General features: G+C 43.1%; 1 protein-coding gene across 4 annotated transcripts in view; it reads left to right on the forward strand.

The window, feature by feature from the left end:
* spire1b (spire-type actin nucleation factor 1b) overlaps nt 1-13,933 on the forward strand; it is a 36,384-nt gene extending 22,451 nt beyond the window's left edge. Inside the window, exons 5-18 of one of the 4 annotated variants that reach the window (XM_070965678.1) lie at nt 880-954; nt 1,138-1,227; nt 1,320-1,484; nt 1,918-2,004; nt 2,567-2,696; nt 6,277-6,327; nt 7,305-7,468; nt 7,566-7,659; nt 7,865-8,007; nt 10,747-10,884; nt 11,136-11,206; nt 11,325-11,352; nt 11,474-11,766; nt 13,094-13,933. In XM_070965678.1, coding sequence (XP_070821779.1) covers nt 880-954; nt 1,138-1,227; nt 1,320-1,484; nt 1,918-2,004; nt 2,567-2,696; nt 6,277-6,327; nt 7,305-7,468; nt 7,566-7,659; nt 7,865-8,007; nt 10,747-10,884; nt 11,136-11,206; nt 11,325-11,352; nt 11,474-11,766; nt 13,094-13,349 — 1,785 coding nt within the window. In that variant the 3' untranslated portion in view covers nt 13,350-13,933. Of the gene's footprint in view, nt 1-879; nt 955-1,137; nt 1,228-1,319; nt 1,485-1,917; nt 2,005-2,566; nt 2,697-3,361; nt 3,404-6,276; nt 6,328-7,304; nt 7,469-7,565; nt 7,660-7,864; nt 8,008-8,526; nt 8,704-10,746; nt 10,885-11,135; nt 11,207-11,324; nt 11,353-11,473; nt 11,767-13,093 lie in introns of all 4 variants that reach the window. The other 3 variants (XM_070965677.1, XM_070965679.1, XM_070965680.1) reach the window with 3 other exon arrangements.
* Nucleotides 13,934-22,146: the final 8,213 nt, after the last annotated feature.

Consider the following 22,146-nt stretch of genomic DNA (forward strand, 5'->3'; position numbering starts at 1 on the left):
AAGTCAGACAACAGTCACACCACAAATATTAACCCGAGGCAACATATGCTCTGTCTGCCCACTGCTTTCAAATGCTCGCACACTTTCTGTTACATTTTGTTTCTCTCTACTACTTCCTCTCTCTATCACACTCACACACACACACACACACACACACACACACACACACACACACACACACACACACACACACACACACACACACACACACTGACATTGTCCTCTGTTGAACTTTGAAAGCAGCAGCAGAGAAGTGCAGGTTAGCTCCATGTTTCCCACTGATAGGCTGTCAGTCAGGCTGTCAGTGTTTTACAACACACTAATGGCCTCACGTTGTGCAGGTTCACACAGATGTCAGGATGGAGGAGCATGGCGTGCTGTTGACTGCCTCATAACAGGAGGCTGTCTCAGGTCCATATCTTGTTTTTTTTTTTTTTTTACTAATGCCTTACATAAAAAGGGAATTTATGATAAGGTTTTTCTTTTTTTGAGGATGCTATTTTTCGAGAACACGGTAGCTGCTCTGTGAGGCTGTCATGCTTATTGTAAAACAAAGCAAAAGAAAAACACTGACATGATTAAAAGTCTCAGTTTCATTGTTAGCTGCCTTGGTAAAGTTAATATAAACTATATAGTATATCACTAGTTGTTCAAATTTCATGGCTATCCATCCAAAGGTTGTTAAGTTATTTCACTTTGGACCAAATGACTGATCAACCAGCACTGGCACTGCTAGAGCATTATCACGAGCATAGCTACAAATGCAAATATGTCGTGTTTTGTTTAATGTCTGTCTGTCTGTCTGTCTGTCTGTCTGTCTGTCTGTCTGTCTGTCTGTCTGTCTGTCTGTCTGTCTGTCTGTCTGTCTCTCTCCATCAGAACCTTCGTAAGATGGAGGAAGAGTCATCAGAGGAGCCTGGCCGAGACCTGAATGAGCTACAGAACGCTGACTGGGTAGGCAGCTTGACTCCTGACCTCTGACCTCCAGCCTAAACTGATCATTTCTCCTGATCAAAGTCTCACTCACCTGTAGTACAGGGGGACATCACACCCCCTTTTGGTTTGATGTTAAAGATTCTCCATAACTGCATGTTCACATCAAGAAGTCTTTATGAATGCATGTTACACTCTAAATAGGCAGTGATTAAAGAGCTTCTCAGGAACCGTGTTGAGATGGATAGAACTGCTCCCCTTGATGATCCCTCCTTGTTCTGTGTGCACAGAGAGGTCAGAGCACAGATGGTTGCTATTGTCCAAATAAATTCATATTCAAAGGGTCGTGCTATTTTCTACATGCTGCTCTTTGCTTCCTCTGTCAGGCTCGATTCTGGGTTCAGGTGATGAGGGACCTCCGTGAAGGAGTCAAGCTGAAGAAGGTGCAGGAGCGTCAGTACAACCCTCTGCCCATCGAGTACCAGCTCACTCCCTATGAGATGCTCATGGACGACATCAGGTCCAAACGCTACAAACTGCGCAAAGTCATGGTCAGTGTCCAGTTTGGGCCACACAAAGACATTAATGCCACATGCCGGTGTCCTGCTCTACACTGCTGCTGTGTTATTGTTCCACTTTCATGGGAAATTGCTTGGAAAAGCTTGCTGCACTGTTGCAGAATAATTGTAGGCTGGAGTGATGCTCTTTTGGATACCAGTGCTTGACTTAAATTCAAGTTGTCAGGCTCATTTAACAAAATGTCATAGAAAATAGTGCCAGGTCATTGGCTGGTTTAGATTAATCCCAGTCATACACCTTACATGGTGATTATAAGACATTTGGTGTTGCAAGTCAAACAAGCAGGATTCCTGAGCTAGATTACAATGACATGGTATTACATGGTAATTAAGGAATGAAGCCATTTCAGTCTTCTTGTCCGTGTTGACCTTTTTCTTGTATATTACTCTTGTTCTGGTGCTTCAGGTAAATGGAGACATCCCACCCAGGTTAAAGAAGAGCGCCCATGAGGTCATCCTGGAATTCATCAGGTCCAGACCACCTCTCAATCCTGTAAGCACAACTTAAGAAAATTAACGTAAATATCACAACCCATCCTCGTGCAGCCTGTGACACAAATATTAGAGGCTCAGAGAAGCGAAGCTATTCAGTAATTGACAAGAAAAAAAAGCAAAGATCATAGGAAATAAGGAGGAATGCTCTAGACTTCATTATAGGATTTACACTAAAACTGAAAGAGGTAACACTATTTCTTCAACACTATCTCATGAAAAGTGCCTGTTAAAACGGTAAATTAAAAGCTCTATATTAAAACCAGTACAGCCTCTCTGACTAAATGAATGCTGCTGCTTTCAATCAGTTTCACTGCATTGTGAACTCAGTGAAATGCTGCGATCATCACTTCTCACTTGATATGAATCTTACTTCAGAATTAGCAGGCGCTGTTTCGGCAGAGCGCTCGACTCTATGAGGTGAACAATCAGTCACAGGTGATATGAGGAGGTGGTGAGAAACAGGCCCGCTGGCTATAACCCTGCAGGTTTCTGCCAGTTGTACTCCACTCTACTTACTCTCTGTCATTTTCTATATTTAATCCATCATCAAAATGTTTTAGGTGTCAGCTCGTAAACTGAAGCCACAGACTCAGCCTCCTCCAACACTGCATGAGCGGATCCTGGAGGAAATCAAAGCAGAAAGGAAACTTCGACCCGTGTCGCCTGGTGAGGTCCGCAGGGGAAGGCTGGGTAAGGAAACTCACTGCTTCTTTGTCCCTGCTGTTGTTAGTTTTATACCTTTGTTGCAGATGCACATGCACTCTCTCATGCACATGAAAGCATACTTCAGTCTGAAATGTCTTTTTTAAGCTGAAGTATGGAGCTGATGCTTGCACCTGCTGGGCATCATGTGCAAACCAGCTAAATTCTAATAGAGAAATCTGTAGTAGCATCATTATTTCGAGCTCTGTTTCAGTTCTTTTTCCACTTTACTACACTATTATTTGTGCCTCTGCTCTTTGCTGTCATAGCTAATGCTGCCTAACCTTTTCACAGTTGTGTTGCAACTAATGCCTATTATTGTTTTGATGTACTACAATTCAAAAGAAGTGGAAGTTGTACACAAATAATAATGCTAAGTGTCTGCAATTCCACTAATATGAACAATGTTAAAACCACTACTGTTTCTCAGTGTCAGTAATCTCACACCATTGGCTGTGGATTATTTGAAATCCTGTTATGAAAGTGGTTATATTTAGTGATCTAAAACTAGACCATAAGCATGCTATATCCCTGCATTTCTTGCCAAATACAAACAGATTACAACCTTTAATGTGTTACAGTTAGTCTTGCCTTAATTTACCTCCCAATCACAAGCAATAACCGCCCAATGCCGTGACTGTTTCTCATTGCAGTAATTCGGCCACTTAGCATGTCTTTCAGTTTTGATGCGTCAGGTAAAGTCTACCTCGCTGCTTACCTGGCTTTTAATCTCCTTCTGTTTCCCTCCTTGTTGTGGCTGCTCATCTGCTCTCCAGCCTGCACACACATCAAACATACTGTATCAGCACACTGCCTACACATTTCATGTCATGCTTCAGTGGTTGGTGATGGCTGTGTGGTCTGTGGAGGTGAAAACATGGCGATGTGGGACATTGGTCAGCAGGAGGACATTGATGAAAGCAAACTGATGAATGACACATTGACCGGCAAAGTGATGCACAGGATTTTGGGTGACGTACATTAATAATTCTCAACCAGGTGCACTCGTACGCCATGTGGTAGTGCAGTTACCAGGGGTTACATGAAATGACTGCAGAGTAGCTCAGCTAATTTAAAAAGAAAATATTAACACACATTTGTGTTTAACATGAAGATAAGAACACGAATAGGTTTGGCTGTTGCCTCACTTTCTGTCTGCCAGTCTGAGCGGCATTGACCTGACTGAACCTTTTGAAAGAGTGCATAGTCAAAACTTCAACAATTCAGCCATCCTGATGTTTTATGTTTCACATGTGCAGCCACAGATCCACCACAACTGATATATTATCTGTAGTGAAATACTTTTGTACGTTGGACAAAAAACAACAACTTGGGAACAACTGCATCAGAGAACTCGGACTCATCTTATGACTCTGTAGTCATTGTTTCTTGTTTGCAGCCTCGGAAAAGAACCTGTTGCATCATTGTTACTCTTTGTTAAAAGCAGCTTGTGTTACCCCCCTCACAAACCAGCTGTAGTGATATGGTTTGTGTGGCGTGTCCCTTATTCTAAAGTGTAAATACCAAAAATGTGGCAAGGAAAACACCAGGGACACACAGGTGAGCAGATCCTAACAAAATCTAATGAATTTAAGACAGCATCCCAATCAGAGAGGCATTCTGGGAACAATTTGGGGTACAACTGAGCTTATGTGGAATTATGAAGGAAGAGTTGTGAAATGACATTGCTGCCTCAGTGCACTTCAAATCTCCTTTTGGAGGACATCATTTGATGTTATAATCTTACTGAGTGACAGAACTGTGTCCAGCATTTGTAGCTATGAACTGTGTCCAGCATAAACTCTTCTTCTCTGTCTTATCTACAACTCAAGTGAAACAAATGGACAGAATCACGTCAGTCGTGAAAAGTGTTCCTGCTGTTATTGCTGCCGATCTTGAAACACTCAGGGAAAGTCTCCCCTTTGCTGAGTACATCAACTGTCAGATACACTGCTGTAATGTTCATCTTATTGGAAATAGAAGTGCATGCAACCTGCTGTCTCATTAAGGAGTGAAGTGGAAGAGCTGAAAGAGTTCCTGCCACCTCTGTGTTTTCAAGAATCATCAACTTCATATAAAAGAGTCTTTCACGTACCTTGGTGACTTTGTAGAATTGAATCAGGGTGCAGACGGATCAGCGTGCAGCCTCATGCTCTGCACAGCACTGGACACTCAGTGAATTGAGATGTGTTCTCTCAGTAGTGGCATGTGTTTAGCTTGAAATGCATATGACCAACTTAGTGAGACAGTTTTGATTGAGGTGATGAGGAAATACTGCTGAGGCAGGTAAATAACATTATTTCTGTGCTCCACTTCCCTCCCACTGAAGCCACTGTCTCTCATCACACCACACAAGCTTTATCACCTCATGCTTATTCATTCATGCTGACTGATAATCTGTGTGTGTATGATCTGCCCTCTTTAATGGATCATTCTCATATGCAGTGAACAGTTTGATTGTCACTTTGCTCTATATTTCAGGGGGAAGTGGTACATACCCACCAACACTTTAATGAACATGATTGAGGTTTTAATTTGGAACAAAAAAAAATACTGGTTCAAGAAGAAATCCATTTTTCAAGATATAAACTCTGTTGTCACATAACTCTTGGTGATGTATCATGCATTTGTGGGTCTGTTGTGTTTTGTTTGCTGGTGTTTTTTTTCATTCTCCATAACTGACTAAATGGAGATATTGTGTGTAAAATGCATCTACCATTTCTGGAATGGCTCCACATTTTAAAAATGCACTTATTTGTGTTTTTGAAGCTAGAGCCAGGTGGTTAGCTTAGCTTAGCATACAGACTGGAAGCATGGCAAAACAGCTAGCGTCGCTCTGTCCAAACTTACACAACCCAAAGTGAAATAACATTAAGTTGTAGTTTCACAGGGAGTCATATGTTGCAGCATTTCCTGGCTGGGTGCAGTGACCTCCTGCAGTCTCGAGAGGAGTTAGCCATCTGACAAGAAAAAGCTACAACTCTTAACTCCCCATAGCACCACGACTTGTCTGCATTTCTTTTTTTGTACAGATTAAACAAAACAATCCAACAAGTTAACTAGTGAGCCTGGAGGTGCTGACTTTTTTAATGTTGGACAGAGCCTGCTTCCAGTCTTTATGCTAAGCTAAGCTAATCGCCACCTGACTCTAGCTTCTTACAGTGTAGGGACATTAGAGCGGTAGTGATCTGCTCCTCTAATTTTCCACAAAAATGCATTTAAGGACATTCCCCAAATTTTGAAGTACTCTTCTATAAACAAGAAATGTTTCAGCTAAAACAGGAATGCTAAATGTTAGGTTTTGATGACAATGTTTATAGAATGGAAGATCAAGGATTTCTTTGCCAACATTTTAATATTCAGCAGTCATACTGGAAAACTCCGAAAGTGGCAGAGAGACCTTCACCATCAACAGTATCCTGAGACTAAAATGATATGCAGCAACAGGACATGTAGAATTTTAATGAAGCTGTGTGGCTGCACACATACACCCCACAGCTGAAAAATGACCTCACAAATAGTGGAATATTCTTGTAGCTATCCTAATGAAGGAGGTGTCCCCTTTTAGGTTTTGGCAAAACTCGCAGTATGCCACAGGAATTGTTCCGTATTGGACTAGGTAAAGTATGAGCTACTGTGGTTTGAAAGGCCTTTTTCACCCTTAACCTAATGGCCTTGTCTGTCTGCCTCCCTGGCTGTAAACTAATATCTCCTCTGTTTTAATGTTTAAATAGTGAAGCCTGGCCACAGAGTGTGTAAGTGTGGCTGATTATGGCACGTTGGTTTGTGTTAAGAGGAGTCTAAAGCCTGTGATGTAGTCTCTTGGGAATCTTAGGCTATAGAACGACAGTTAGTTCTAGTCCAGCAGCAGATACTGTACGATGAGCTCATGTGGATGCTTTTCTCACAAACAAGAGAAGAGCGTTAAAGGATAAATGAGGGAGGTTTCAGGGCTCCCATAGATCCAATCAGCTGCAGCTCTTTATCAGTCTAGTGCAGCACTCCTCTGTCTCCTCTTCTCACTTCCTCCATCCTTCTAAATCTTCTTTTCAACCATTTTTGCGCCCCTGGAAACCACAGCTAGAGTCAGGCAGTTTGGTAGGTAATTGGTTATAATGGCACAAAACAGCTCCTCTCTCAGTGCAGAATGACCTTGTTAGTCAATTGTGGTGTTTGCTCTCAAGGACTCAGCTCTGCCAAAAAATGTGCCACAGAGGCTGTTATGAGAAAGAATCCCCTTTTAGGCGTTCAGAGGTTATATATTTCATGAAAGAGGCATCCATGCTCTGTGTGTAACACCAGCCTGCTCCTCTGCCTCCCCTCAGACCAACTTAACTCACCCTTCCTGACCTCTTTAAGCTTGGGATGGATCTCAAACCTCAATCCTCTGGAAGATTCATTGCACCTGTTCACCTCTCATTAAAACACGCTGTGATTTGAAAACATGTCCCCTTTTTCAGGGGCAGAACAGTCAAAATAGATTAAAAGAAGAATACAGGATGCAAGGAATCATATGAGGAAGTATTTTGTGATTCATCCCAAGTGCTTCTCCCCGTTTTGCCTGAATGACTGTCTCTTATGTGTGGCTCTGTGCAGATGACTTTAGTCCGTACATGGGCAGGAGGGTGTCCAGCTCTCTGTCTCTGACCAACGGATCAGAATCTCCCAGGGTAGAGCCCTCCGGATCTCAGTCTGTACCTCAGAGGAAGAGGCTCCTGAAGGCCCCCAGCCTCGCCGAGCTGGACAGCTCAGACTCTGACGTCAGTATGAGTTTGTGTAATTGGATGGAGCTTTAGAAATTCCATCTGGCACGTGGGGAGCAAATGATTGAAGTGCTTGTACATTCCATTCATTCAGGATGAGATCGTTGGGCGCAGATCAGCCAGCAGCTCCAGTGTGGCTACATCTTTGATGGATGATACATCTCCAGAGTCTGCCCTGGGGAAGAAAAGTGAGTCAGGAATTATCTCTACATTCCTGTCCCAGCTCAGTCGCCTCCTTAACTAAATCACACAGCGACAGCAATGTTTTCCTGAGATTTGACTTTTTTGTTGCTGTTCATCATTAAAAGTTCTTGAACCCTGATTTAACCAATCAGTGGACTCTTTCCAGTGATGCTGCCTCTCTCTTACTTCTCTGTCCTCTATGAACACCAGCTCCCCCAATGTTCCTGCCCATTTCCTCAACACCCCAGCCAGAGAGGCGTCAGACCCCTCAGAGGAGACACTCCATTGAGAAGGAAACCCCGACCAATGTCCGACAGTTTCTGCCGCCCTCCAAACAGAGCTCTAAGTCTCTGGTGAGTCATCATTTCACAGACATCCTCTGTAGGTGAAATGTACCATGAAAAAAATACTTATTAAAAAAAAGGTCAGGACAAGAAGTATTTCTTTTGGTTTTATTATTTTCATGCTGTTTATAATTGTTAATTAACAAGCCAGTAATACTGTGACAGTATTAGAGCATCTGACTGTGGGCTCTCTGAGGACAGTGTAGCCTGCAAAGATTTAACCCCACTCTGACCACATGTCCTGTCCAGTAACTTCATGAAGGAGACAAAAAAGATGGAGAACTTGACAATGATGGAGCGAAGGTGAGCATCGGGATCACAGAGAAGCTAATGAGAAAGGATTGAATCCAAACACTCACTTCTTTTGTTTGTGTGATGTATGTTTGTCTTCCTGGATTTCTTCGCTCTTCTTTTTCTATCACTAAATCCACATTGTCTGCTCACATAACCTCCTGGTGGGACTTCTTCAAACAGCAGGAACCCCCCTCTTCCTCTCCCACACACACTCCTTCACCTTCTCTCATTCAGGTTGGGATGATATCTTCATATCATTCCTGGATCCCCCTCCTCCACCTCCGTCCTTCTCCCTCCACTCTCCACCCTTTGCAGAGCTCCCACCCTATCGAGGCATTTGTGTTGGGGTTGATGAAGGCAGTTTTTGCCCTGTGCAGGGCCATTTACATCAGAGGAAGAGAGTCAGACAAGGTTTGCCAGTCTCCCTCAGTCTGTCTGCATAGTAACTGTAGCTGCCCATCCTCAGCTGATGCTTCCTGCTTCACTAGAGATCATTCACCTATAGAGCAAGCTGCTGACATTATAGACTGAGGACAACTGCTTTTTATCTGAGGTGTGATCACACAGCTAGTGAGCAATAGCATTTATTTAGTAATCATTCATTTCACTGCTTTAGATCACATTTTAATACTCAAACAGAAGTAGGCAGCTGCAGCTCAAATTCATTTCAATCTGCTCTAGTGTTGAACAAATCATTTGCTAGTGGTGGGATGTATTTACAATAAATGTGTGATTTTCACCTCCATATTTTGCTTTATCTGTGGCACTATAAATATGAAGACACTGTTTAGGATCTTGTTTCATGTATTCAAGTTGTTCGATGTTTCTCCCCTGCGTTTCTCCAGTTCGGTTACAAAGCAGCGGCTGTCAGGCGTCATGAGATGAACAGGAGTTATTGAGCACTTACGTGTACTACAGAAGTCAGATGACCATGATGTGTGACTGTTAAAGAGGTTTTCAGCAGGGTGCCATAGCTAGCGAACAAAGATACCAATTACATGAATGCTTTTTAATAATGATCAGTATCACCTGAACACTTTGGCTGTACAATGGCAGTACTGTAATGCAAAACCATAAAATGCCTTAAAAGCTGTATTTTTCCATTTTAATCATGTCTGAAGTTCATCAACAGGAAGGTAAAATTAGTCAGTGTGTGGATGCTTACAAACCATGTCCCTGCACCTCAACCAGCTCAATTGTTAGATTTTTGGTCTCTTAAATTAGAGCTAGACTGACAAATCAGACTAACTTATATTGAGCATGTGCTGGCTGTCAAGTAAGAAACTGCAGTACAGAAATGTCAGAGACTTGTTCAAGATCAGGTAGAAACAGTGTTGCAGTTACATAGTTTGTCCACCAGAGAGCACTGACACGTTTACTTTTGCACACTCAAACTTCCTTCTCAGTTCACATGGTCACTACTCCCTAAAAATAAATTGAAGATATCCTTGTGAAAAATGTTTCGATGTATGTGTTGTTAAAAAAAAACAGCAGGCCAGTCTATCGTTATGGTACATTTGGAACTCTCAAATATCAACTTACTTACACTTCCTATTTGAAAATGTCCCCATTTTATGTTATGTTTAAGTACTAAAAAGAAAAAAAGAACAAAGAGATAAATCAGCTGTCACAAGTAGTATTAAGAATAAGTAAGCAGAAGTTTAAAGTCCCTCAGAGGAGTCAGTGTCTGCATCATAGTTTGTTTTTGCAGTTCTTTGCAGTCGTGAGGTGCACAGTGCAGGAGAGCAGTCCTCCCCCGTTCAGAGCTGGTATGAGGAACTTTTGGATCTAGTCCATCCTGTGATCTGTATCATGGTTCTTCCCTTTGAACTTAAATATCCTGACAACTAAGACATCAATTTAAAGATTAAAACATCATAAGTTTGTGACCCACGTCCTGTCAATCACAACACAGTTACACCAACATACAAACCACAGTGTTTCCACCTGTCAACATTCATCAGATGAAAAGCATATAGTTATGGCTTTGATTTGTCACCTCGTTCTTTATGGCAAGTAAATATGGGTGTGTGGAGCGCAGTTGTGTCAGGATATTCATTCTTAAAAATGGCTACAACTCTTCAAGGCAATGATTGTCCAGGTTGTGATGAACTCTGCTGCCCTGCACTGCTGCTGGAATCATGTCTTCCCATCATTCTCGTTGTTTATGCATCTCGAGCTGCTCTGAATCTGACTTTTCTTCAGTGAACAGTGAAAACATTTTTATGACACAAATGAAGTCTGGACCCACGCAGGCAGCTCTGAAAGGTGCAGAGGGATGGCTGTTTGTGTACTGAATGGTAAACGCGGAGTGTTGTGTCTCCACAGCCAGAGTCAGTCATTGTTGTGTGTGTCTGTACGTATGTGTGTGCGTGTGTGTGTGTGTGTGTGTGTGTGTGTGTGTGTGTGTGTGTGTGTGTGTGTGTGTGTGTGTGTGTGTGTGTGTTGTTACAGGAGGAGTTCTGTTTCCCTGTGGAGTGTCTGTCTCTAACCGTGGAGGAGGTGATGCACATCAGACAGGTGCTGGTTAAGGCAGAGCTGGAGAAGTTCCAGCAGTACAAAGAGATCTACAACGCTATGAAGAAGGGAAAGGTAACTTCATCTTTTATGATACATGTTGCTTTTAACATGGACAGTATAAAACAGCAAGGGACTGCATGAACCAGCCATCCCTTACAGATGTAAACAGCCTTTATGAATGAATAGACCTCTCGCTTTCTTGACTTCACCATGAGGGAACGAGCACGGATCTTTCTTCTGAGCTCCAGCAGATTACATTTGGTCAAACCCTTTGATGTTTGTATTTGGTACTTTCTAATGTCTTCTTCATCTTTTTATTGCAGCTTTGCTTCTGTTGTCGAACCAAAAGGTTTTCCTTTTTCACCTGGTCCTACGTCTGCCAGTTTTGCAAAAAGTAAAACATCTTCCAGGATCATCTTCATCTTTTGCATTTGAAATGAATTTTTTTTGCGAAGAAGTGTGACTGTTTTCATTCACCACTTCCTCTGTGTTGTCTCTCTTTCTTCTTGCAGACCTGTGTGTTCCCAGTGCTGCAAAAAGGTAAGTCAGATAGTTCAATCAGCTGCCTGCGCAGCGTGAAATCCTGCCGCCATGTGTTTCGATCAGTCAGCTGACAGTAATGTGCTGCTGAATTCCATTCCATGTCTTCCCTCTCTAACAGATGCGGCTGCCATCCAAACCTTATTCCAGCTTGCCCATCTACTCCATTGGCTCGACCAACACACTCCCCAGGGAGAGGATACATGCCATGGCTACTGTTGGACAAGGACTCTCTGTGGCTGAGGGGCCAGGTCCGTCAGCAGTGGGAATGGCCACAGCATCTTCTTCTTTGAAAGGAGCCACAGCAGGAGCATCTAAAGGAGCTGGAAAAAGCTCCGGAGCAGCAGCTGCTGTTAAATCTGAGAAATCCTCCAGTGCAACACCGCGCCACAACATTCAGAAGACCATGTCCAAGTAAGAGCACATGAGCACAAATATTCAGATTGAATTCACATTACTCAAGTGAAAACCAACTATGTACTTAAGCATGCTTAAAGTATATTTAAATACAAGGTATCTTTCCAGTACATTCCTACAAATTTGTATTTACTTTAAATAGATTGAAAGCAGATATACTTCAGGAACTGTGTTAAAACACTATGAGCATAATAGTACATTTAAAATGAACTTATAGGGATCAAAATTCAATTTATGCTGTCATGGCATACTCAAAAGTATAGTTTTACTTTAATCTTGAATGTCAATTTTGAATTGAACAATAGCATGAGTGGATATAAAACAATTGTATATTTGCAGTATATTAATTATACTTAATGGTCAAGTATTCTTAATACAACTCAAGTTAGACTTTTGTACTTACTACTCAGTGTAGTAAGTACAAAATTAGTTGTTCCAATTTAGCACACAAGTACGCTATTTAATAGTCTGGATCCGAGTACACTTTAGTATGCTCAGTATACTGATATTTAGTAGTATTTATGTAGTAGTAAGTAATTATGTCTTGATATAATACAAATTCTCTTTTAGAGAGTTTGTATGATATTGGTTCAAAAAAATACATTGTGCAGGAGTGAAAGCACATACATTAAATGTTTTTGGAAGTCTGGCACCGAAATTCCTGCAAATGCTAAAACATATAGAAAAGCTAAAAACACACGTGCTCATAATGAGAAAATGCAGAAAATACTACAACACAACGAAAATACAAAATGGTCTTCAATCATAGCAGCCGCTGCTTGAGGACAATCTGTCCTCCTCACCTGGCTCATATATCCAGTGTGTATCCGTAGAGTGTGGTGCACTTTCACTGTGACACCTAGCGGCTGAAAAGTAGGATGATTAAAAGTAAATCATGCACTGAGGATCAAACTCATTATTTATCAAGACATTTATTTTATCAACTGTTACTTACTATCATCTTATTTTTCTTCATTACACCCAAAACTTCATGTCAACAATCAATGCTTTCAGGACCAAAAACAAGATTCTGTTCACCTTATATTAATATTAGAGGTGCAATGTGGAAGATATGGCCAGGCTTATGACTGGTTAGTGCTAACCACTAGCTGCATGGCTAACCAAGCTAACTAGCCAATGGCAACTAGTAGCTACAGCAAAGAGTACAGTGAGCAGCAGTTAGCAGTTACTCTGGTGATCTGCTGCCCTCCATTTGTTAGGAGTGACCATGACCACATGCCCTGGATAGTTAAAACAATTAAAGCAAACTATAATCACAAAATCAACATAAGAAAATAGTGTTCTCTGTTTCTGTTCCATGTAGGTTTTCCAAGCACGGCTCATTGAAGTCTCATGAAGAACTGGAGCTTCCCCCGGAGCTGACGGAGGACTGGGCCACCATGGAGGTGTGTGTGGACTGCAAGAAGTTCATCACTGACATTATCGCCTCCAGCAAGCACAGTCTGTCACTGGCCACCAAGAGGGCTCGCCTAAAACGCAAGACCCAGTCCTTCTACTTGTCCTCCCCAAAGGGAAGGGAGGACTACCGTCCCTCTGAACGAACAATCAACGAGATCTAAAACTCTTTATCTCTTCCTCTGGCTGCTTCCAGCTCCAATAGCACAATTATAAAGACTCAACACTGGATATGATGTTACTGTACATGTGTACTTCAGACAGTTAAAGCTGTCAGAATGGCAGATATGAACCTCAGTGGTGGACGGTGTGTTTTTTGTTGCTGTGTCCTGATCATCGTGTACAGCTCCTTCAGACAACAGCATATTGTAGACTTTTTTTTATTATTACCACATCATAGATGATCCTTTAATCTCTGGCCACAGTGTCTGAATAAAGAGACAAGAAGTGTTGTGATGGCTAATGGCAAAGTCTCAAAGTGGAATGACTTCCCTCCCCTCTGATGACACAGCAGCGTGGTCCAACCCAACTCACACTCAAATCAATAAGCACAAGAAGGATTGGTGTGTGTTTGACTTCCTCAGGCACTGGCACTGCAGAAGACACGAGGCCTGCGGAGACATTGGGTTGTAAACTGAGAGAGACACTCAAGAAAAAAATGAATATTAAACTGTACATTTTGTATGAGTTTTAATTTACTTTTTTACACATGTGTACAGTAAATGATTGTTCGATGACAAGTCACTAACTGCTTTGAATTTGGAGTTTTATTTTGCTCACGATGCTCAATGAGACTTTTCTGTTTTCTTGAGGAAGCAGAGGAGAGGTTTTTGTGTCCTCACATCTGTTTGTTACATCACATTTAGAAAACATCTTAGTGCCAAATAATAACTTCATTCTAGTCTGTATGCCACCCAAGGAAAAGTCCTTTCCCCTGATGTATGTTTGCAGCGGTCTTTTAACAAAATGAGGTAACAAATTGGGCCGAGCCTGCTTATTACAACGTGGTTTCAAATCTCTTTCTAACATTAAAAAATCGAGACTAAATAAGTATGAAGAGTTTAACACTCAGCATCATCTGTGTCTGTGTCTGTATGATTTGATCAGATTTGATTCAGTGTGGTTGAGTTTAGTCTTTTAGTCTTCCACAAAGTGAGAGACAGATATTTTGTGTCCAATATAGGTCAAGCTCAAAGAATGCTATGGCCTACATCTCCCATGATGCCTACAAACCAGTGAGCGCAGCACAGGCAAAACAAAACATCCTTAAACCTTTGATTTAAAACAACCAAACTATTCTAACTTTGAGGGAAAATGTGTTACTCTTACTATCACTTATGGAGAATGAAAAAAATAAAAATAAAAATAAAAATCAGTTTTTAGGGCCTTCAAGCACATTTCTTAACCACACATTCACATTGTGTGTTCATTTGCAACTATTTGTCACTTAAATCAGTCAGATGTGCACAGACGCAGGTATAGAAACATTATTACCTGCAGCACCATATGTTGGAATCTTCAGACTTGCCTTTTGATAATTTACAGGAAATATCTGCATATTTTTGCATTTTGAAATACCTACAAATAAATGCATTGGTAAATATATAGTATGTGCTGTATTAACTTCTCAACATTTCTTTACACTAAGTTCCTGACTTGTATTTATATTGTGTAAAGATTAGTCACAATAAAACAGCTAATGTTCATATTTTTGTACAGATATACACTTTATGAAACTCAGTTCACTGAACAGGCAGGAAAAAATAACAACATGTTTTGCCATTCTGTAGGTCTTAATATACATACAATATTCACTCCATCATTCAGAGTCTAATTGGCAGGAAGAAGCAGCTGACTTGTGACCTGTCTTCTTTGATTCTTCATCACATTCCTCATCTTCCTCCTTAAGATGTTTCTGCCTTAAGAGTTGCCTTTTCTGATCACACTCATATGTTGAACAGTCATCTACTGTAACTGTATATACTTTGTTTCTGATGGTTTGTTTGTAGGTCAGCTCTGCGTTGACTCCATGGTACCTTGACAGTGAGAGTGCTGTAGATCTGTGTCTCTGAGGGAAACAATCCCAGTACAGTGCGTTCAGGGGACGAGCTGGAAGTCCACACAAGAAGCCTCAAAGTGTGACAGCATCATGCATGTACTACGGTGTAGCTTGTACCTTCAGTCTATATTACCTTCAAGCTGTAACTCCCTGCAGAGTGCAACAAATGACGACTACAACAATAAACTGTAATGCAATACCTGATCAAAGCATCTGTATTTTCTTTGTCTTGTATTTAAAAATGTGCAAAAACACATTTTTACTTCTCTTGGAATGGCTCCTGATGTCCCTCCAGGCAGATCAGGATGGTGATGGTGGGAGTCTTCAGGGCCAGATCCAGAATGTCACAAGCTGTTTAGACCATAACCACTATGTTAGTGTTTTAATTTATGGCATGCTACAGTATTTTTGACCAACTAGTTGTTGAATGGAGAATGCTGGAGCTTGGTGAGAGGTATTGATAGTCTACAGTTGGTAGTTTTAGATCTAAAATTAACCATTAGGAAACAAAAGTTGGAAATAATGTGCAAATAGGAACTTGTGAGGGGACACTAATTAAAAACAATTGTATTTTCTTCATCAGCATCCTATTATGAAGGTAATCAATACTTGAAAACTGATGCCCAGCAAGCTCACTGTGTAGCAAGTAGGTGTTTGATTTTAAAATGTTACTTCAGTGCAGTTGAAATTTGAATAGTGTTTGAATATTCATCAAACTGTTACCTTTAAATTCTGCACCTGTCTGAGTTAAGCATTTGGGTCCATTTTCCCTGCATGCAAATGTAACATTTTCCCTTTTTTATAGCATTAGGTGCAAATGCTATGAAAGAGCAGCCTGTAATTATCCTGGGCTTTCTGTGCTTTGTTGTTTTGGCCCAATTAAGGTCCATGCAGAATATGTTTAATTCTGCATTGTGTCAACACTAATTTTGAATGTTGGTCCGCATGGGTGTTCATCTGAACAACAAACTGGATTGGACTCATAACACCACTGCACTTGATAAAAAAGGACAGAGCAGACTCTATCTGCTCAGGAGGCTGAGGTCTTTTGGGGTGCGAGGGGCACTCCTGAAGACCTTCTGTGCTTCTGTTGTGGCAAAACTCATTAGGAAGGCCAGCTCTGTCCTGGGATGCCCTCTGGAACTGGTGGAGGTGGTAGGGGAGAAGAGGATGACAGCCAAGCTGTCCTCCATGACAGTCAATGACTCCCACCCCCTCCAACACACACTCACTGCACTGAGGAGCTCCATCAGTGAGAGGATGCTCCATCCAAAGTGTGTGAAGGAGCGGTATCGCAGGTCATTCCTTCCTGCAGCTGCCAGACTGTACAATAGGAACTGCTCCAAGTAATCTATAAATTATCTGGGCAATAATCGGTGCAATAATCTGTGCAATCCAACCTAAATTCAATTCAATATTCCTTTATTCATCCGGTGAGGGGAAATTCCAATTTCACAGCAGCACCAATAAAGTGGATAGAAAGGTAAAAGACAACAAGTACATGCAAGTTAAACACAACAAGTATATACAAAAGGGTGGGATAGAAAGAAATTGTAAATAGTATTTACAGACTATTATGTACCGGTAGTATTGCACAGATTATTGCACATGTTATTGCACAGATTGTTTCACAGGTTATTGCACAGATTATTATACATATTATTGTACCGATTACTTGGAGCAGTTCCTATTGTACAGTCTGGCAGCTGCAGGAAGGAATGACCTGCGATACCACTCCTTCACACAATTTGGATGTAGCATCCTGTCACTGATGGAGCTCCTCAGTGCAGTGAGTGTGTGTTGGAGGGGGTGGGAGTCATTTACTGTCATGGAAGACAGCTTGGCTGTCATCCTCCTTTCCCCCACCTCCTCCAGCTGTTCCAGAGGGCTTCCCAGGACAGAGCTGGCCTTTCTGATGAGTTTGTCCAGCCTCTTCCTGTCAGCTGCTGTGATGCTGCTCCCCCAGCAGACTACACCATAGAACAAGGCCACAACGGAGTCATAGAAGGTCTTCAGGAGTGCCCCCCACACCCCAAAAGACCTCAGCCTCCTGAGCAGATAGAGTCTGCTCTGTCCTTTTTTTTAAAGTGCAATGGTGTTATGAGTCCAGTCCAGTTTGTTGTTCAGATGAACACCCAGGTACTTATGAGATGTCACCATCTCAATGTCCCTTCCCTGGATGTTCACTGGTGATGGGGGAGAGTGCGGGCGCTGATGGAAGTCCACAGCCAGCTCCTTGGTTTTACCTGCATGAGTCCTCTGTATGACCTATCACCCCCATCTGTGATGAGGCCGACAATGGCAGAGTCATCAGAAAACTTCTGCAGGTGGGTGACAGGTGGGAAAAGTCCGCTGTATAAAGGGTGAAGAGGAACGGTGCCAGCACCGTTCCCTGGGGGGCCCCCACACTGCAGAGGACAGTCCCTGACACACAGTCCTGTGTTCTCACATACTGTGGACGGTTGGAGAGGTAGTCCACTATCCAGCATGTGAGGTGTTGGTCCACTCCTGAAAGCTCCAGCTTGTTTCTCAGGATGGCTGGCCTGATGGTGTTGAAAGCATTGATGAGGTCCAGGAAAAGGACCCAAACAGAGCTCCCAGGCAACTCCAGGTGAGACAGGGCTCGATGGAGGAGGAAGATGAGGGCATCATCCACTCTGATGCCAGGCTGGTACGCAAACTGCAGCGGGTCCATGGATGAGCTCACCGGGGCGCAGGTGGGCAAGGACCAGCCACTCCAGGGCCTTCATGAGGTGCGATGTTAGTGCCACCGGCCTGTAGCAGCTAGGGTCCTTAGGATGTGGGGTCTTTGGCACAGGTCCCACACAGGACGTCTTCCAAAGGCGTGGCACCCTTCCCAGCATCAGACTCAGACAGAAAATTGAGTTCAGCCTATTGGTCCGGCCCTCCACAACAGTCCCAGTTTCTCATGAAATAAAGAAAATGAATTGCCCACCACTGCTTGAATTGAAGCTGCAGAGGCTGAGATATTTTATGTACGATATGGGTCAAGCTCAAAGAATGCTATAACCTACATGATCCTGGAAGATGATGCCAACTTCAAAGCAGTGACCAGAGCACAGGCAAAACAGACCACACTTTAACCTTACATGCAAAATGACCAAATTATACTATCTTCGATTCGTCTGAGTGCTTGTGTGTCCTCTGGAGGTGTGTTGTGGTTGGTGTGCTTTTTGTGTCCTATTGTGACATCAAGTCTTTGAAATGCTTTTTCTTGCATAAATCAGAGGGTTCTCTGATTTAATCAGAGGTTTCTCTGATTTAAGCAAGGATTTACTTGGAGATTGCAATGGTTTATAAGAGGTTTTGCTGATTTAAGAGTGTTTTCAGTGGGTTTGAGTTTTGGTGGCCACCTTCAAGTTAGTGGGAGCTCTGGCTGTCATGACAACAACTTCCACACTCCCCAAGGGGGAGCCCTGTTGATGTTGAGGATGGAGGGGCACCAGGGTCTCTGCTGTTGGCTGGCAGTTGCCAGGGAGTGCCGCTGGGCTCACGGCTGGTGATTTGTGCCCTTGGGGCAGGCACAGATCACAGCTGGATGCCACTGAACAGCTGCCTCGGTTAACGACTTATGCTCCAATTTCAGTCATTCATCAGCAGAGAGATAGGCGCCATCTGGAACATCTGAGCTCTTGTGTGTCCTCTGGGGTTATGTTGTGTGTGGAAGTTCCCAGCTCCCACTAACTTGAAGATGGCCACCAAAACTCAAACTGACTGAAAACACTGTAGTAAACCTTGCCTTTTAAATAAATAATAGCGAATCAACTGGGCAGGCTAACAGTTGAGCTGCCACCACCTTTAACCGGGTTGGTATAGTGTCAGAGACCTGAGAACAGACACACACCCAATGCCACGATGTATGAACAATAAACTCTTTATTTAACAAGTAATTCATAAGCCACAGCAATTTCTTTGTGAGAAAGGCAAAGAACTAGCCAAACCTTAACACATCCCTCTCTACAAGTCCCCCCCCCACCAGCCAGCCAACCAACCGCCCTCAGTACCACAGCACACCAAATCACCAAATATAGGTAAACACACTATGACATGCAAGCACACAGGTGACGTCACACGAAAGGAGGCAAGTATACTCTGACCAAAACTAGGCTCATCACACAATTCCATCTGGATTACTGCACACTTAATTTCACCCAACAAGGGGCCAGGGGTCTCATTTATAAAACATTGCGTGGAATCCATACTAAAAGTGTGCGTACGCCCAAAAGCTGGAAATGGCGTACGCCAAAAAAATATTCGGATTTATAAAACCGTGCGTACTCACACCTGCACGCAATTTTCCACTCCACCTGGAAGATTGCGCAGGTGGATTCACCTTACATCCCACCCCCGACAGACCCACATTTTACCATGAATGGTCAATGCAAAGTACCTCATGAATGTCTTTGCATATAAATATGACTGCTGGTCAATGGCATTTTACATATACGATCATGGCAGAAAAAAGAAAAAGAAATTTTACGGAGGGTGAAATCGAGGTGCTTGTGGGTGAGGTGGAGGCCAGAAAAGATATTTTGTTTGGTGGTCACAGTAGTGGCGTCACGAATAAAATAAAAAGAAATGAGTGGCAGCACGTCGTCACCGCAGTGAACAGTTACAGTGCAACAGAGCGTTCTGTGGCAGAAATTAAAAAAGAAGTGGTCGGATTTGAAGGTGGAGGCCTAGAAGAAAGTGGCATGACACCGTCGAAGCGCATCTGCTACTGGTGGGGGCAAGGGCGCACCCGAGCCCACACCGCTGGACACCAAGATAGCCTCAATCCTTGGTACGGCCAGCGTGTATGGCATAGTGTCAGAGAAGGAAGGAGACACCCATTTGGCAGAGACCACAGAGGAGACTGGTAAAGTACAGTTTTAACTGTTTATTAAAGTAGATATTTTAAGACTTGTGAAAAGGTAGTTGACTTCTTTGTGTCCCCAGTCATTGTGGAGTTGGAAGCGGTGGGTGACGAGGAGGTTCTAGGCACGGCGTGTCCTGGCACCGTGGCTGAAGGCCTGGCTGTCCCCAGCACCAGTGCGTCCCGACCGCATGGCGCGCCTAGAAGTGGTCGGATCCTGACAGACGCTGTCCTTCAAACACAAAGGGACACCGTCAGTGCCATTAATGAAGTCCATGACGAGCTCCAGCAAATACGCACAGTGATGGGCAACATGTGTGAGGTCATGTCTGACATTGCCAGCTCCATTAAAGATCTTGTTAAAAAATGAAACATACTTGCCGTCTTATTTAAAACGCCGCATGACACCTTCACGGAGCCTTGCTCCCTGCTGAAATTCCTCATGTCGGGGAGGCGGTTGTGGATCCGGGTCCTTGTGGTGTGGGGGAGGGAGGCCATGCGGGAGGGGAACAGCATTCCCCAGTGCCACATTGTGCAGAACTCCACAAGCCATTATTATTTTACACACCTTTGTAGGGTGATAAAGCAGTCTGCCCCCCGAGGCATCCAAAAACCTCCACCGAGCTTTGAGGAGACCGATGGCTCTCTCCACGACGGAGCGCACGTGAGAGTGTGCCACATTGAAGCGCACCTCCTCTGCGCTCTGCGGGTTGGTGAAGGGGGTGAGGAGCCAGCGCTTTAGGGGGTAGCCACTGTCACCTGCAAGGTATAACAGAAGAGTAATTATACATCAGGCTTTAATGGGTAGAATCTATACAATGGTGTTTATGCATTTACCCAGGAGCCAGCCATCACGCGCAGAGCCTGCCTGCAGCCTGCTCCCTACACTACTGTGAGTCAGGATGAATGAGTCATGTGTTGAACCAGGCCACCGTGCCACTACTTTCGTCAAGATCATGTCCGAGGTACAAATAATTTGTACATTGAGTGAATGCACATTTTTTCGGTTCACATAAGCAAATTCATTTTCACTTGGCGCCCTTATAGCAATGTGAGTACAGTCAATTGCGCCGATTACATTTGGGAAACTGGACATTGCTGCAAATTGCCTTTTAATGTCGGCCTGTTCACCCACAGTGTAAGGAAACCTGATGTATCGACTGGTCATTTTTATAATGCCATCCAAAACGGCTGGCATTATGGCACTGAGGGATGGCTGCGATATCCCAGACCTAAGGACATAATTTAACTGAATTATATCATACCCAAAAGGGGCTTTAGACAGACAATGTAACATTATATAATATTAATCATATCAAACACTTACCTGTGAGCTAATTCCCGCTGAAAGGAGCCAGTTGCCAGGAACCCCAGAGTGGTCAGCACCTGGATATGCACCGGGATGGCGCGGTTCCGGCGGGTGGGTCTATCTAACACTGGGCCCAGTTCAGCACATAGATCCAAGAGCACCGCTCTAGGGAATCTAAATCGGCTTATTAGCCAGTCATCATCACGGGCCAGGAAATCTCCGTGGTCCCTAAAACTCCTCTCCATCCTGATCCTACCATTTGCGTGATCTTCCAGCAGTGCCAGCGCATCCATTGTGCAGCATTACGCACGAGTGTCACCAAACTATTTATATGCTTACTCAGCAAACTGAATGACTGTTACACACCTTGTCCCAATTAATACTAATCAATCAGTGCCATCCACCGCTCTGTATCATTTGAAGATGGAAGTATGATATATGAACATTGTGCATAGAGTAGTAGGCCTAACAGCTCACTAAAGGAACACATCTATAACACTGCAGACTTGGGTGTTTATGATTACGCGGGTCTATAAGTCTGATATGTGATGACATTAAATTTATGAGATCAATCTGGCTTCAATTCACCACCTCACCATCTGCACCGCCAGTTCTCCCTGTCTGCAAAATGTTCGTACGCAAGCATCAAAGTTGGCACATTCTCACGCTAAGTTTATTTTTATAAATCACAACCTTTGCGTAGGAAGTTGCGTACGC

Source organism: Chaetodon trifascialis, chromosome 7 (assembly GCF_039877785.1).
Source record: "Chaetodon trifascialis isolate fChaTrf1 chromosome 7, fChaTrf1.hap1, whole genome shotgun sequence".
Classification (NCBI taxonomy): Eukaryota; Metazoa; Chordata; class Actinopteri; order Chaetodontiformes; family Chaetodontidae; genus Chaetodon; species Chaetodon trifascialis.